General features: G+C 38.1%; 1 protein-coding gene across 2 annotated transcripts in view; it reads left to right on the top strand.

The window, feature by feature from the left end:
* Positions 1 to 14,846, top strand: part of LOC126284808 (spermine synthase-like) — a 49,980-nt gene that overhangs the window by 29,900 nt on the left and 5,234 nt on the right. For both annotated transcript variants that reach the window (XM_049983998.1, XM_049984000.1), the window contains 2 exons: positions 499 to 588; positions 6,584 to 6,775. In XM_049983998.1, coding sequence (XP_049839955.1) covers positions 499 to 588; positions 6,584 to 6,775 — 282 coding nt within the window. The remainder of the gene's footprint in view (positions 1 to 498; positions 589 to 6,583; positions 6,776 to 14,846) is intronic.

The raw sequence follows: 14,846 nt of genomic DNA, 5'->3' as shown, positions 1-14,846 counted from the left end.
TCATAAGACATATGTGAATTACTATTAGTGTAATAATGATGAAATACCACACATTAGCTGTTATTGACCTTGACCTAGCATAACAGTCTTTGGTTTTTGCAACTGAAAAGCGTAAAGGCTCTGCATTATCACTTTACTTGCATACATTCAGATTATGATATATTTTACTGGCAGAACATTTTTACCAACATTATGAAATAATGTTCCTGCAAAATTTCCTTTTTGTTGTTGCTTACCCGAGAATTGTCACTTTTACATCTTAACCAACATCAAGTACTTCTTCCAGGATATTTAAAATATCACTATTATTGAATTTGTCATGTCAGAGCTACAGTATCGCAGGCATTTGGCCAGCAAAAAATTTCTGCATGCTTTGAAGGTGGTCTGTTGCCTTTACCATCAGTGCTAAAGTATGAGAATGCTTCCAGTGGCTCAAACATAATTTACTTCATTTATTGTTAACACTTTTTCAGTTGCATGAATTTGTATTGATTACAGATTGATGAACTGGTAATGAAGGCTTGTCGCAAATACCTTCGCACGTGCTGTGGAACTTGTCTTGATGAGTACAAAACAGATAATTATGAGGTATGTACTAGTCATTTCTTCATAACCAACACTAATTAAGCACACATTTTCCTCACATTTATTATAGGTTAACTGCATACTAATTCAGTTTCCAATCTTTATGAACAAAAGCTAACGCTTAATAGCAAAAAGATGGGTATTAACAGGAACACTGAACTTCATGGGAATTATGCCGGGCATATATGAGTAATAACAATAATTGACTCAGTCTTCAGGCCACGAGTGGCCTACCGGGACCATCCGACCACCGTGTCATCCTCCGAGGAGGATGCGGATAGGAGGGGCGTGGGGTCAGCACACCGCTCTCCTGATGGTATTCTTGACCGAAGCCACTACTATTCAGTAGAGAAGCTCCTCAGTTGGCATCACGAGGCTGAGTGCTCCCCGAAAAATGGCAACAGCGCATGGCGGCTGGATGGTCATCCATCCAAGTGCCGGCCAGCGCTTAACTTCGGGGATCTCACAGGAACCGGTGTATCCACTGCAGCAAGGCCGTTGCCTGTATATGAGTAATACCTGTCATAATTCCAAACTTAAGAGTGGAGATGTAATGGAAAGTAGAATAAAGGAAATGGAAATTCGATATGACTCCTTTATATATTATCACTTAACAAAAAGGAAGTAGGGAATGAAAAATGGCAAAATATTCATTATAATAAAAATTGCTGCTTGATAACACAATTGCTTTTACTTCTTGTTTTAGGGCAGCAGATCGCAGAATGTAAGAGTTCAAATATAGGTTAGTAGAGTCATATGCGTAATTCATCATAAAATAAGATTAATATTAGGGTTATCAGAAATGAAGTGAAAAGAAAACACCCAACCAAGTCCAATTAAAATCACTTTATTTACTGTAGAACAATGAAGCAAGAAGGGCATTTACGAGTAGGCGTTATTGAAAACAAAAAAATTAAGAGCAGTTTGACAGAAAGTGAAGAAATTTTGGACTTAACTGCTATGCTTAAAAAATGTGGGATTAACTCTATAGATTAATGCACTTGATATCTCGTGTAGAGTTAGAAGACCTCTAAGAATCAATTTTGCGGGTGACTTAATATTGGGTTGGTGCATAAGTTGGCAGCATTTTCTATAAGTTTAATAAACACAATAGACACACATAAGACTTCAATCATCAATAGTATATTCTCCTTCACTATTTATGACAGTTCAATAATGGTGGGATAACTTTTTGCTTCGACAACTGTAGAAATCAAGAGATTTTGATGCGAAGAACTCATCGGGCCATGTTTGGACCGCATTTTCATCCAGAAAGGAAGTTCCTTGAAGGTTGTATGATAGAAGAGAAGGTGAAAATCTGAGAGCATAAGATCACGTGAATAAAGTGGGTGTGGAATGTATTCCCAACCCAATTTATGTATAGTGTTTTTTGTCAGTCTAGCAGAATGCGGGCGGACATTATTGTTGAGTAGCATCACTTCCTGCAGTCTTCCTGGTTGTTGTTTTAGGATTTCGTCTGGAAGATGTCCCGGTTGTTAACAGTAAACGTCAGCAGTGATGGTTACATGTTGGGGAAGCAACTCGTAGTACACGACACTCTCGCTGTTCCATCAGATGCATAACATTATCTTTCCTGGATACACATGGGTCTTTGTATGGAAAGTTGCTGCTTTGTTAGTCAGCCGTTCCTTTCTTTTCCTTATGTTAGCATAAAGACACCATTTCTTGTCACCAGTAACTATACAGGATAGGAATAGTAGTTGTTGTTCACAAGCCACCTGATAAGGAGCAAGCAGGGATGCTGTGATTTTGGCTTAGTGCATGCGGTAGCCACACACCAGATTTTTTTAACCTTCCCCATTGCATGCAAATGTCACAATGGTGAAATGATCACAGTACATCATATATGCTAGTTCTCAAGTACGCTGATGTGGAGATCAGCATGATTAATATGTTTAAATGACAGACTCCAAAGGTCTTTATGAAAGTGTACAGTAACTAATGTCAATATGATGCACCTTAAAACAAGAAAACCATTCACTGTAACCCCTCTATTGAGCTCGAACACAAGAATATATCGGAAATGTTCAGTTTTCTCTGCTTGGCACTCTTATCTTCTAGCGTCCATGGCTCCAATCACTATCTCCAAATGGCAGTATGTAAATTCAAATAACAACAGTGAACTACAAATAAAAAATTACACTCAATAAATAAAATGATAGCAATTGTAATACCAACGTGCCAAAAAAAAAACACTATGAACTTATGCACCGACCTGATATTAATTCGTACGCGGTTGTGCAAGGAAAAGAATGTTGGAAGTAATCATAAATTCATGTCATTTGATGCTGACTGTTCTCTTTCCAGAGTGCATCGGAATAGGAGCACAAGTAGTGACAAAATTTTATTCATTCTTTGTTACTAGAGGGACATTAGTTGGTCTTTCAGACCGTAATGCACAAATCTTAACATGAAAAGGAATTTGTACACACACAGGCAGATGTTAAATACACTGATAAGCCCACCGCGATGTTTGATGCTGCCCGGTGGTGTTGCATGCACGTGACACAATAACAAAATTATGTAAATGCAGCTGACACAGAGGGGGGGGGGGGGGGGGGGGGATAACTCTAGCGAAGATATTGGCTGCACAGGGGAAATCCATTGAGATAATTGACTCTGACAAAGAATAGATTCTTCTTCTTCTTCTTCTTATTATTATTATTATTATTATTATTGCACAGAGCCTATGAAGAACTACCTCAAAAACAGCAAAGCTGGTGAAATGTTCACGTGCTACTGTTTTGAGCCTCTATGGAAAGAGGTAGAAGGACGTGAAACTACCCCTAGGCGCTAAATGGTTGCACATCCGTGACTCCACAGAATTACGGGTTCGGAGATATGCCTGATCTGTCAAATAAGATAGATGGTTACCTGTGGCATCTGTTGAAAGAGCACAAAGCTGGTGCACACACAAGTGTTCCAACGCACACTGTTCATCGTACTTCGTTGAACATGGAGCTCCTCAGCAGATCACCCATACGCGTTCACATGTTGACTCAGTGAAATTGTCAGTTACAATTGCAGTGGGCACAGGACCACCACGATTTGACCATTGATCAATGGAAATATGTCAGCTCTTCGGCCGAGTCACATTTTTGCTAAAGTGGGTCAATGGTGATCTCCACAAATGCTGTCGTCCAAAGGGAAGCCATCTGTGAAACGACATGTCATCTACCTGCTGTTATGTAAACACTGTTTTGGCCTATCAGTTGGAATGAATGGGCATATGCAGAGAGTGTATGCTGGCAATACACAATATCCTGTTGTATAGCATGCTTTACAACATGACAATCGTAACCTTGGTACCCATTTCATCGCACGCACCATCTGTATTCTTCCTCCAGACAACAGTTCCTCAGGACTCCAAAGGTGAGAACTAACACTACAACAGGTTCTTGGTTCTCGCGACCCATCTGGCCCTAATTTATGTTAATTTCTTGCATTTCAGCATTTCTTCACAGTAACTACTCCTTTCTTCACTCTGTTTTAGTTTTCTACATCTCTCATTTTCTTACCTGTCTATTTTTCACCGTTCCCATCACACATCTGTTACATACAATGCACTTAGCTTTTCACTCTTATTAACTAGTACATAATCAAACAATATAATGAAAAGAAAAGTTGCTACTCACAATATAGCGGAGGTGCTGAGTCGCAGATAGATGCAACAAAAAGACCGTCACAAATAAATAAAGCTTACGGCTGTTAAGGTATTTGTCAACAATAGATGCGATAGGCATTGCAGTGGTACGTTAACACAAGTGAACATTGCAAGCCAACACCCAGTGAATTGTCCAGCCAAGTCAATCTCTATTGCTTTCAAAGACTTGTACACAGGAACACTGCCGCCAGCGGCAATGATAGCCACAAGAGTGTGGTTTCAGTTGCCTGTGACTGCGGTTGTGTGTGCATGTGCGTATTGTTGACAAAGGCCTTAAAGGCCGAGAGCTTTATTTCTGTGTGACAGTTTTTCTGTTGTGCCTGTCTGCTACTCAGGATATATGGTGAAGAGCAACTTTCCTTTTCGTAATATTGTATTCAAATGCAGACCCATCTGGTAAAGCTCCCCTGACAGGCAGTTCGGGATCACTTTTCCAAAATCTACTCCTTTTCCTAGACCTCAAGTTTTTTTTTACTTCACCCCTCTTCCTTCCCCGTCAGCCCTTCTGTCTGAAGGAGGAGGAGCCACTGGCTTCAAACGCTTGCCTAACTGTAACCTTCTTTTATGTGTCTGTTCTGCTGCCACTTGGTGAGTAGATTTTTTATCAATCCAATTCTATTATGAACAATTTTATATAATTGAAATAACATTAGTACGCTAGAAAGCCATATTCTGCTCATTGTTGCATCTGTAACCAGTGGTGAAACATAACATATTTTCATATGTTTTGATACCAGTTTTGTGTTGTATTTTGTAGCCTTTGAAAATGATGGCATGTCGAAACGCATAAGGCAATTTTGAAACCAATAAAAAGTGTGGTTAAGACATCTGAAAGTTATTAAAGTGCATCCAAATGGCTGCTTCATCTCCTACCATTTTCATGCAAATTGCAGCTGTTCTATGTTCCACTGTCACTGTCTCTTTTGCTCTTTCTGTAACACAACCGCTGTCTAGTATCTTCCAGTATTTATTACTTTCCCACTGCCACTGTCTCCTTTTCTCTCTGTATAAAAAAAGTGCAAATATTTTCACAAGCCAAACTTTTTGGGAAATTTTTTAAAGGTGCTGAGGAAGGTAGAATGAGGCAGCTGGTACCTCACTTTTCAGTCTGTCTCTTAAACAGAAGCATACGTACCTTTTTTATTCTCTGATAAAAGCATTTTACTGCTGGTTCCCATCTTTTTCCCAGCTGCAGCAGGGCATGTCACTTATACAAAAATAACTTTTATTAGTTTAATTATGTGAAACTGAAATAATGAAAACTACTTTTAGACCTCAGACCAGATTATTTTTTGTCACAAAGTTTTGCGTGTGCATATTTCTCTGTGCTGTGTCACTTCATAAACTAAGTTCTCACATCGTGCTAGATTTTGTATGTACAAGTAGGGTAATTTTGCTCAAAAATGGGTAAGGATATCAAGAAAATTTTCAAGGTTGTTAGAGGTCAGAATCTTAGGAATATATTGTAAAACTTTGCTGTGCATAGATCTGTGCCTTAAGGCACACCATAGACCATGTTTAACGGAAAAAAGAACCAACCAGTCTGTTCCATTTGCTTAAGCTGAAAAAGGTTTGTAATATTCCAACTTTGATGTTGTACTGTAGGAGAGTTTCAGTAAGACAATCCTTCTGTTGGGTATACATATGGTCCCTAACCTCAGGGCTATCCAACACACTGGACCCTGCCTTTCTATAAGCAATAGAGCCCGAGGTATGAACCCTGGAAAAATTGCTGTATTTATGCGCAGCATTTTGGAATATATTGGTAGCACATGTTATCACATATGCACCAAATAAAATTTTGTGAATAGTCAGCATTCACCCATTTTTAATTATTATATATGACTGTAAAATGACTTGTTCTGCATCATTACTATTAATTATACAAATGATCCAAGGAACATAAAACTGATATGTAATTTCAGAAAAGATATTTTAGTGGCCTTTGTTTCTCCCAAATTTTGCAATGAAAATATTGTTTACCTGGTTAATGATTATAATTACACAAATCTAATTTCAAAAGCTGCATGTAACATTTACACACCTGTTAGAAAGGAATGGTTACTGTACCAAAACTGTACATAAAGTTTTCTTTATAAAGTCAATGGTTCTGGGAGAAACTGGAGGATTGAAATCCTAACCCATATTATTAGCCTCTTGTGTAAGTTTGTCATGTGTCACCTGACTTCGTAGCATAGTTCACAATAAACGTATTAAATTAAGGCACTGTCAATGACATTCACATTTGCTGTAAGAGGTCGCATAAAAATGTCAGATATTATGTTTTAAAATTTCTGGTTCAATTTGTTATAGATTATTGTGGAGGACTGCTTGAAAATACTGGATAAGTTCATTAAGGAAGGAAAGAAATTTGATTATGTGTTCGGTGATCTTACCGACATTCCATTATCACCAGTTCCTCAAGGAGAAGTGTGGGACTTCATCAGACTTATCTTAAATACATCAATGCGTGTCTTGAAACCGAATGGAAAGTATATGACTCATGTAAGTATGATTACACACTAAGGTTTTCCTTCCATAAACATGTGACTTATCATACTTAATTAGTTTATTCTGACTATGTATCGTCTGTACATAACAATCATATAATAAATATGCAGCCATGTTACCTGAAGGGCAGTAGATAAATTAAGGAGAGGAATACTTGCTATAAGCCACTGAAAAGTGGCAATGAAAATATTCAAAAATTCATGTACTGATGATGATTTTTGCATTTACACTCATTTCAGTAATAACTTATCACATAATAGCCCATATTCCAATTTTTCCAGTATTCAGACTTGTTATTCACAACAGTGCTTACGTTTGTTCATATGGATGTTTAGATATCAAGGTCAGATGCAGTCTTTAAAGAGAAGTTAGAAGAGCAATTCATTCTTAACTGAGGTTACAGGAAGTGTCTTGTATAGTTGATTCTATAGATGTACAGCTGCAGACATTTGACTCATTCAGAATCAAATATTTTCAATTATTCTGGAAAATTGACATTTTTGCAGCCCATCAAGGGAATTATTTAGTTATAAATGGAAATGGGGTGACATGAAGCATGTCAGCAGTTTCTGAAAGTAAAAATCCAAAACTATTCTCTGATACTACTTTTTGAAGTAGTATATTTCTATTTTTGCTTTTAAAATGTGAATACCAGATTTTAATGACAGTAGAGTGAAATTGTAGGCAATGAAAGGTGAAGTTGTATATCAGTTCATGCTCCTGTACATCGTCTACTGAATGCATAGTACGTTGCGAATTCATTTGTGTTCTTGTTGTAAGATACACATTTTTCTCTTAGGTCCTTAAATTTGGCGATTATTAATTGTTAATTTTGTGCAATCTGTAATGTCCTCCTCAGATCAAAAGCAAGTTTTCCGAATACTGGAAAATGCTCAGTTTTCACTGACTGAAAGTTCACACTTAAACACACTTGTTGATATGAGTGTGTGCTGGAAAGTAATATCTCTGGATTTTTATGTGAAAACTCTTTCAAAGATTTTCAAATATAATAAACAGTATTGACATTCTAAATCCTTATTCTTTGTGTCTACTTACATACTTCTCAACATAGTCTCCCAACAAGAGACCAGTTTGTAGATACTTTCACTGTAGAATGAGTGACTTTGTTGATGGAACCACACCCTCACCTCTACTTGCACCATATCATCAATGTCAAATTGAAATCCTTGAAGGCATTCTTTAAGTTTTGGAAACAGATGCAAATTGGATGAGGCCAAGTTGCGGCTGTACGGAGGATGATCAATGACAGTGAACCTAAAGTATTGGATAGATGCAGATGTTGTGGTGCTCTTTTGTGGTCTGGTGTTGCTGGCATGCTGAATGAGTGTGCTCCATGCATGCACAAACTCTTCAAATTCAAAACTAGATTACACTACTGTTTCTCATGCACTAATAGTCCATTACACACCACCATGTTACATGCAACAATTCTCATCCGTCTACCGGTAAAGAGCTACAAATATATAGACATGAATAATAAAGATGTAGAATGTTAGTAACATTAGCTTTATTAAAAAGCTTAGTTGTCAAATAAAAAATTCGGAAGACACACTTTTTAGCACGAACTTGTATTTGAGACTGTCACTACCCATCAAAAATAAGAGGTGCCGATCAGCAGAAAGGCATGTAGAAAAAGACTTGCCATCGACCTCGGACAGTCTTAAACACCTGACACTCAGCCTTAGCCCTTCTCCATTGTTAAAACTGGCTTGTCTTCAGTGTTTTTGAAGTACACTTTTACCTCTTCATTTATGTACTATTTGCTTGTGCCTTAGACTTAAAGCAGTCTTTTTACTTCTTTCCCCCTGATCTTACATCTGCTCCATGTCCATAACAGCATGAAATAGAATAGTAAGAGTTCCCAGTACAAGTTCTCTAACCATTGCTTCCTGTTCCCTTATTAGCCTTACTATATCTGCCAAGTGCAATATATCTAGTTGCTGTCAATATGCCAGCTGAGGGCTCTATCTTAGCAGGACATTCCTTAAGAAGACCAGATACAACTGTGGCCTACTGTCCTTATTAACTGACTAGGCCAATTACTAGAATACTGTCAGCCTTTATTTGCAATGTATCGACAACATACCTTGCAGTTAATAGTGTCATACATGATGTCTATCTTACTAAATTCCCCTAAACATTGGAAAGTGAAGGTTTAGAAGACTGTGACAAGCAGTGAACATTCTGTGATATCAATATAATATGCTTCGGCATGGTGCGAATGCATCAGTGTTCAAAATTTTCTAGTTCTGTTGGAAAATATTGTCTCGACTGTGAATTACTATTTAAAAGCTGATTGTGAATTACTATTTAAAAGATGATCAGTTACAAAAATACTGCAGGCTTTGGTGTGATAACAGAGAGATCAATTGATAACTGATACATATTACTGATTGTAAAACCCAGATAGACTTCGTAAGAACAGCACAAGTAAGCCTCCAAATGTTCTCATAATCGCAATGGTGATGTAACTTTTGTAGGGGGACTGCTTCAGAACCAGTATGTCTTGATTCTAGTCACTGTTATGCCAAAGAGATTAAGGGATTAGATGAAAACTCCCAATAATGTGAAGCATCAGTTACTTCTTTCTGGCACAGAAACATGAATCTCTTGTTTCTTAAAATAAATAGTGCCTTTCATGTTCCTAAAATCCCCATTTAAAAGTGAATTCTTGTCTAAAGATAGTCAGTCATATGCCACCTCTGTAAAATGAAAAGAAGTAAAAACAAATATCCAACAAAGATTCCTATCTAAATACAGCAATTTCTGTGGAAATGTGCGGAAAAACACTGGAGCAAATAATTAACTGCTGGTTAACATTGGAATTTGAGTCCAATACTGCCCGTGATGATTCTGGAACAGGGTGTATTCGCTCTAGTAAATCTGGGAAAAACCCGGGGATTTTTCATCTGGGAGGAAGCTGGGAATTTTTAAGAAATGTGGGAATTTTTCGTTGTTTTAGCTTTCAGTTAAATTTTTGTAGTTTTGACTGGTAATAACTGATACTCTAACAAAGAATTTTACTTTAGTCCATTACTACAATGTAATACTGCAGCAATAAAACATAAACGAGGAAAAAGAATACATAAATTGTAAATTGCAAAGTAAATGTGCCATTTACAGCAACAAAACATGGTGCACACACAAGCGTCTGCCAACAGCAAAATGTGTCGAAGGCAGTAGGGCGAATACTATGCGATACTTCATAGCAACAAACTGCTTCCAATGGGTGTGACATCACAACGGTTAACATTAGGCTCATTTGAGCAGTTGCCTGTGGGCTTAAGTGCATGCACAGTGGAGTTGCGTATGAACAATACATTCTCCCACTTCTGACTACTTGAAGTACGGCTGTTAGCTGTATCCACGGTAACTAAACACAAGTTGTATCAGCAATAGCAACAAGCAACCAGATGTTACACGGAAACTTTTTTCTGGTGCATGTGCAGAATAGTGCGAGTTGTGAACCATGTTTATAAAATACATAATTAGTCTCAGTTTTTGGATTTTATTTTATTTTGCAGGTTTTTGGCAGTCTGGTATTAATTACCTTGCCGAACAATGAGGTTATTTTTGTTGATTTGCTAAAAAAATTTCTTTAATTAATCTTTTCCTCAGAGGTAGTCAATTTATTTGATCACTATTGGCTAGTGTCAACTGTTCAGTATTTCAAGTGCACTTTGTTATCTTTTGCGCTGTATGACATTATGCCATAGAACTAAACATGAGGTAATACAGTATTGGTACTTCAAGAAAATTTGCGTTTCGAAAACCACACTGAAAAGATTAATATCAGCTTGGGGCCTACTTCTTTGTGAATCTGGACATACGAATGTGCTCTTCAAGTTGTATTATGGATTTTAATATGGTTTACAGAATTATGATGCTCTTGGGAGTATCCTCTGATGTCCTGTTTCATTTATGACATAATGTAACATCTCTTAATGCTATATACGTATGAACATACATGCTACCTTCTTCATCGTGGCTGCGCAGGCACAGTAACACTGTAACACTGTTTTCTGGTGCTCTCTGTCAACAGCTGAAATGAATTGTAACAGGTTGCTGGAAAGTATTGCAATATATTGCAAGTGGTCATTTGAAAAGCATTACTTTCAAAGTACGTTTCATTTTAAACAATGAGTTATCGATTTGAATTTCTTAAATCACGGTGTGTTTGATTTTTACTTAAAGCTTAACACTTTAAAGGGCAGCCACTTAGAAGCCATTACTTAAAATTTTGCCAGCACATTTATGTGATGTATAAAAATGTAAAAAATATTATATGTGTAACCTTAGATCTTCTTGTAGGTAAACTATGTACATTAATTTTCCTAATTGTGTGTTTGTGCTACTTTTACATGAGACACATCTTCTGAAAGACGAAAACTGAATTTCGGAGACAGTTTTTCGCTGTCATGTTTGCATGTTAAGGTCTGAAGCAGATTTGCTAGCCCAGTTAACTACGTCGCCTGGATAACAGCAGATGTAATTTATGATTTAGTGAGCACAATCACTATTTCTCTTCAGTTAAGACAAGGTGAAAACATCTTCAGTCTAATATTTCTACTTATCCTTCACTGTACAAAAAGCCACTCTGCCAGTATTAGCCAAAGTTTGGCAGATTAATATTTTTATTACACCAACATATGCATGGTAAATAAAGTTCTAGTAACATTTATATGATACATCACTAAGGCAAAGACACAGATCATTAGTGAACTTCATGAAGATACTTGTGGAGGCTGTAGAAGCAATGAGGAGTCAAATACTGTATGCTTTAACAGTTGACTTGAAATTTGCCAGGTCATTTATTGGTTTAACTTGGGGGGCAAGTTTATTATAAATAACTTTCCCATAATAGAGGGTTCCTCTCCTCTCTCTCCCTCCCCCCCCTTTTTTTTCTTTTTTTTTTTGGGGGGGGGGGGGGGGGGCTTTAAATGAAAGTTTCCTTTTCGCCTGGTGTTAGAGGAGTGGATATTTTCATTTTTCTGAAAGAGAGTGGGATTTTCCATTGAATATTTTTTTCACACACACAAAGATTCCAAGACTTACCAAGCGGGAAAGCGCCGGCAGACAGGCACATGAACAAAACACACAAACACACACACAGAATTACGAGCTTTCGCAACTGGCAGTTGCTTCGTCAGGAAAGAGGGAAGGAGAGGGACGGAGCAACTGCCAGTTGCGAAAGCTCGTAATTCTGTGTGTGTGTTTGTGTGTTTTGTTCATGTGCCTGTCTGCCGGCGGCGCTTTCCTGCTTGGTAAGTCTTGGAATCTTTGTTTTTAATATATTTTTCCCATGTGGAAGTTTCTTTCATATATATATAAAGTGGGAGGATTTCTAGCTTTTCACAGAGTGGTCTACAGGTTTTGTTCCATTTTACAGCTTCCATTGTTAATGAAGCCTATTTCAAGAATCGATTCTGAAGTGTTTACGTGGCCACCCAGGGGTGGTATTGGGAGACAAGTTTATGGAATCCAGTTTTGGGAGCCCCATGTAAACGTGATGGATATCTGCTATCATCGGCTTACAATGTCGTGTGACATATGCAATGACTGGATTACAAAAGCACATCACAATCTCAATTTCAATGCTTCAGAAACTAACAATCTGTGTTTGGTGGAATTCGACTATATGCTTTCGTAATACAAAAATATGTAGCGTATGTGTTGCTGCAAATCAAAGATCTTTCCAAAACACTTTTGTTTGTGTGTGTGGGGCAGGGGGTGTTCATTTCCTAAAGTGGCAGGAGGTTCTACGACAGTGTACAAAATCTTAACCACTCAAAGGATTGATAAGTTTTATGATCTCAAGGGAAAGTATACTGTCACTTAACATGAAAAAAGCATATTTTCACCCAGGAAAAAGTGTATTTTTTAACTGGGAAACCTGGGAATTTTTTCCTTGTCTACATATACACCGTGTGGAAATATCGCGCAACCACTAACTAGATTTTCTTGGAGGGTATTATAGTGTCTCATTATATAGTCTTTGTGTGGTGTGGTGAGATGAAAGTAGCAAGCCCACTGAATATTTAAAGTGAAGGAGCAACCAACAATTATTAAGATAGTAGGCATAAAAAGTAAAACATACTTGTCTATGTACTCGTAATGGTTACTTATATGGCCCCCACTTGAGCACTAATTATATATCCCATTACATAATTTGAGGAGTAAAGGTAGAACGTCACCATATAGCAAAGTTGCTGTATTGCTGAAAGGCACATAAACTAGACAGGACATTATTCATCTGAAAAAGGGTTTGTCCACAAGTTAGCACAGTGCATGTGTGCCCTTTTCTACCTGGTTTCATTGTGCCAGCACTAGGTTTGTTTGGGTCTTTCGACAACTTGGTACCTCTATTGTTCAGTGCCTTGTTACATTAATGCTGAATTTATTTACATTCCTCCAGGACTTTCCGTTACCATATTCATACAGACATTTAAATTGACAAACAGGAGGAAGAAACGACCGTTAGTGCCTTGATTACAATTTGGTTTTCAAAAGCTTAGCTTAGCAAATGAATTTCCCATACTTTGAGAGGCAGATATTGACTTCGGTAGAGCAGAATGTCTTGCAGGGAATTATGCTATATTACATGGCCCACCCACGCAAACAAAAAGTGTAACATTGTTGCAGTTGCTTGAAACAGTTGAAGTAACCAACATGTCAAATAGTGTTTTTCCCTCTTATCTACAGTGGCTTTTACAGCCAATTTAATTTGCCCAATCTAGGTATTTTCCATCACTAAATTAGCATTTAAATTTTGGGGCAGAATATAAGGGGCATAAAAATGGAATGAGCCAGAGACATAATTACAGAAACCAGTACCTGTATGTTAGAAGTATTGACCCTGGCTGTTGGGCTGGACATCGTCGTCAGAGGTGAATCTTCTTTGACCAAGATGGCCCTCTTATTCACTTCCTGCAGCTCGGGACAACTGTGAATGCCCAGTGTTACACGCAAACCTTGACCACCCTTTACCAAGTTATCAAATCGAAGTGACAAGGCAGTCTCACCCGTGGGGCCATTCTGCTCCACGACAATGCAAAGCCTCATACAGCCAACACAGTCGTGAGACTCCTGCAGAAATTCAAATGGGAGGTTCTTGGCCACCCTCCATACAGTCCAGACCTCTCTCCCCGCTGTTATGTCATTTTTGGTCCCCTTAAAAACTGCTCTGTGGGGCAGTGATTCACCTCGGACAACGACGTCCAGCTGTATCTGCAGAACTACTTAACACTGCAGCCCCTGGAATTTTATGAGGCAGTCCCTCACCACCTTGTCACATTGGGACAAGTGTCTCAACAGCCATGGTCAATAGTTCTAACATACAGGAACTGGCTTATGTAATGATGCCTCCGGCTCGTTTCTCTTCGAATGCCCCATATTATTAGTGTTCTCCCTCTCTCCTCGCCCCCCCCCCCCCCCCCCCCCAACCTCCAATCCCCAAACAGCTGCCCTTAACTTAGCAATAGAGCTATTCAGTATTCGAGATGAAGTAGTCTGGTCCTAAAGAATTTTTGTAAAACTATTCGGGTTCCTTTCGGAATTATTACATACTTCACTTTCAGTTTAAGAAGGTTCCTCAGAGCTTTGTAGTATTTTGTTAACACACTTCTGTTTCATGATGGCAAATGACCCTCATTACTTTGTACACTGGTCCGTAGAGGAAAAAAATTGTTGGCTTGAAAAGTGCTGCATGAAACAGTTTTCAGTGACCATCTTCATAGTCAAGAGGTCAGTGTTGGTGGCTGTTGACATGGTGCTTCTCCCTCGGAAGGTCTGGAACATGTCTTACTCAGCCTCAGGTTTACTCAGGTCAGATGAAGCTGCTTGAGTAAGTAAACAGTAAAATTTACAGACATACTGCTGCAGTGGTGTCAAATTGAAAGCTGTAGTTATGCTTGAATCCAGTCACTCTTCACTTAAAATGCCCGATTTTTGTCCATTCAGTGATGATGTGGTCTCTAGGTGATCTCTGTGTACTGTTTTATTAATACTAATTGCTATGTTTGTTACCTAGACAGTTTAATTTTAT

This window comes from Schistocerca gregaria, chromosome 8 (genome assembly GCF_023897955.1).
Source record: "Schistocerca gregaria isolate iqSchGreg1 chromosome 8, iqSchGreg1.2, whole genome shotgun sequence".
Lineage (NCBI taxonomy): Eukaryota > Metazoa > Arthropoda > Insecta > Orthoptera > Acrididae > Schistocerca > Schistocerca gregaria.
Note: the sequence above shows the minus strand (reverse complement) of the source record. Positions and strands in the feature narration are given on the sequence as shown.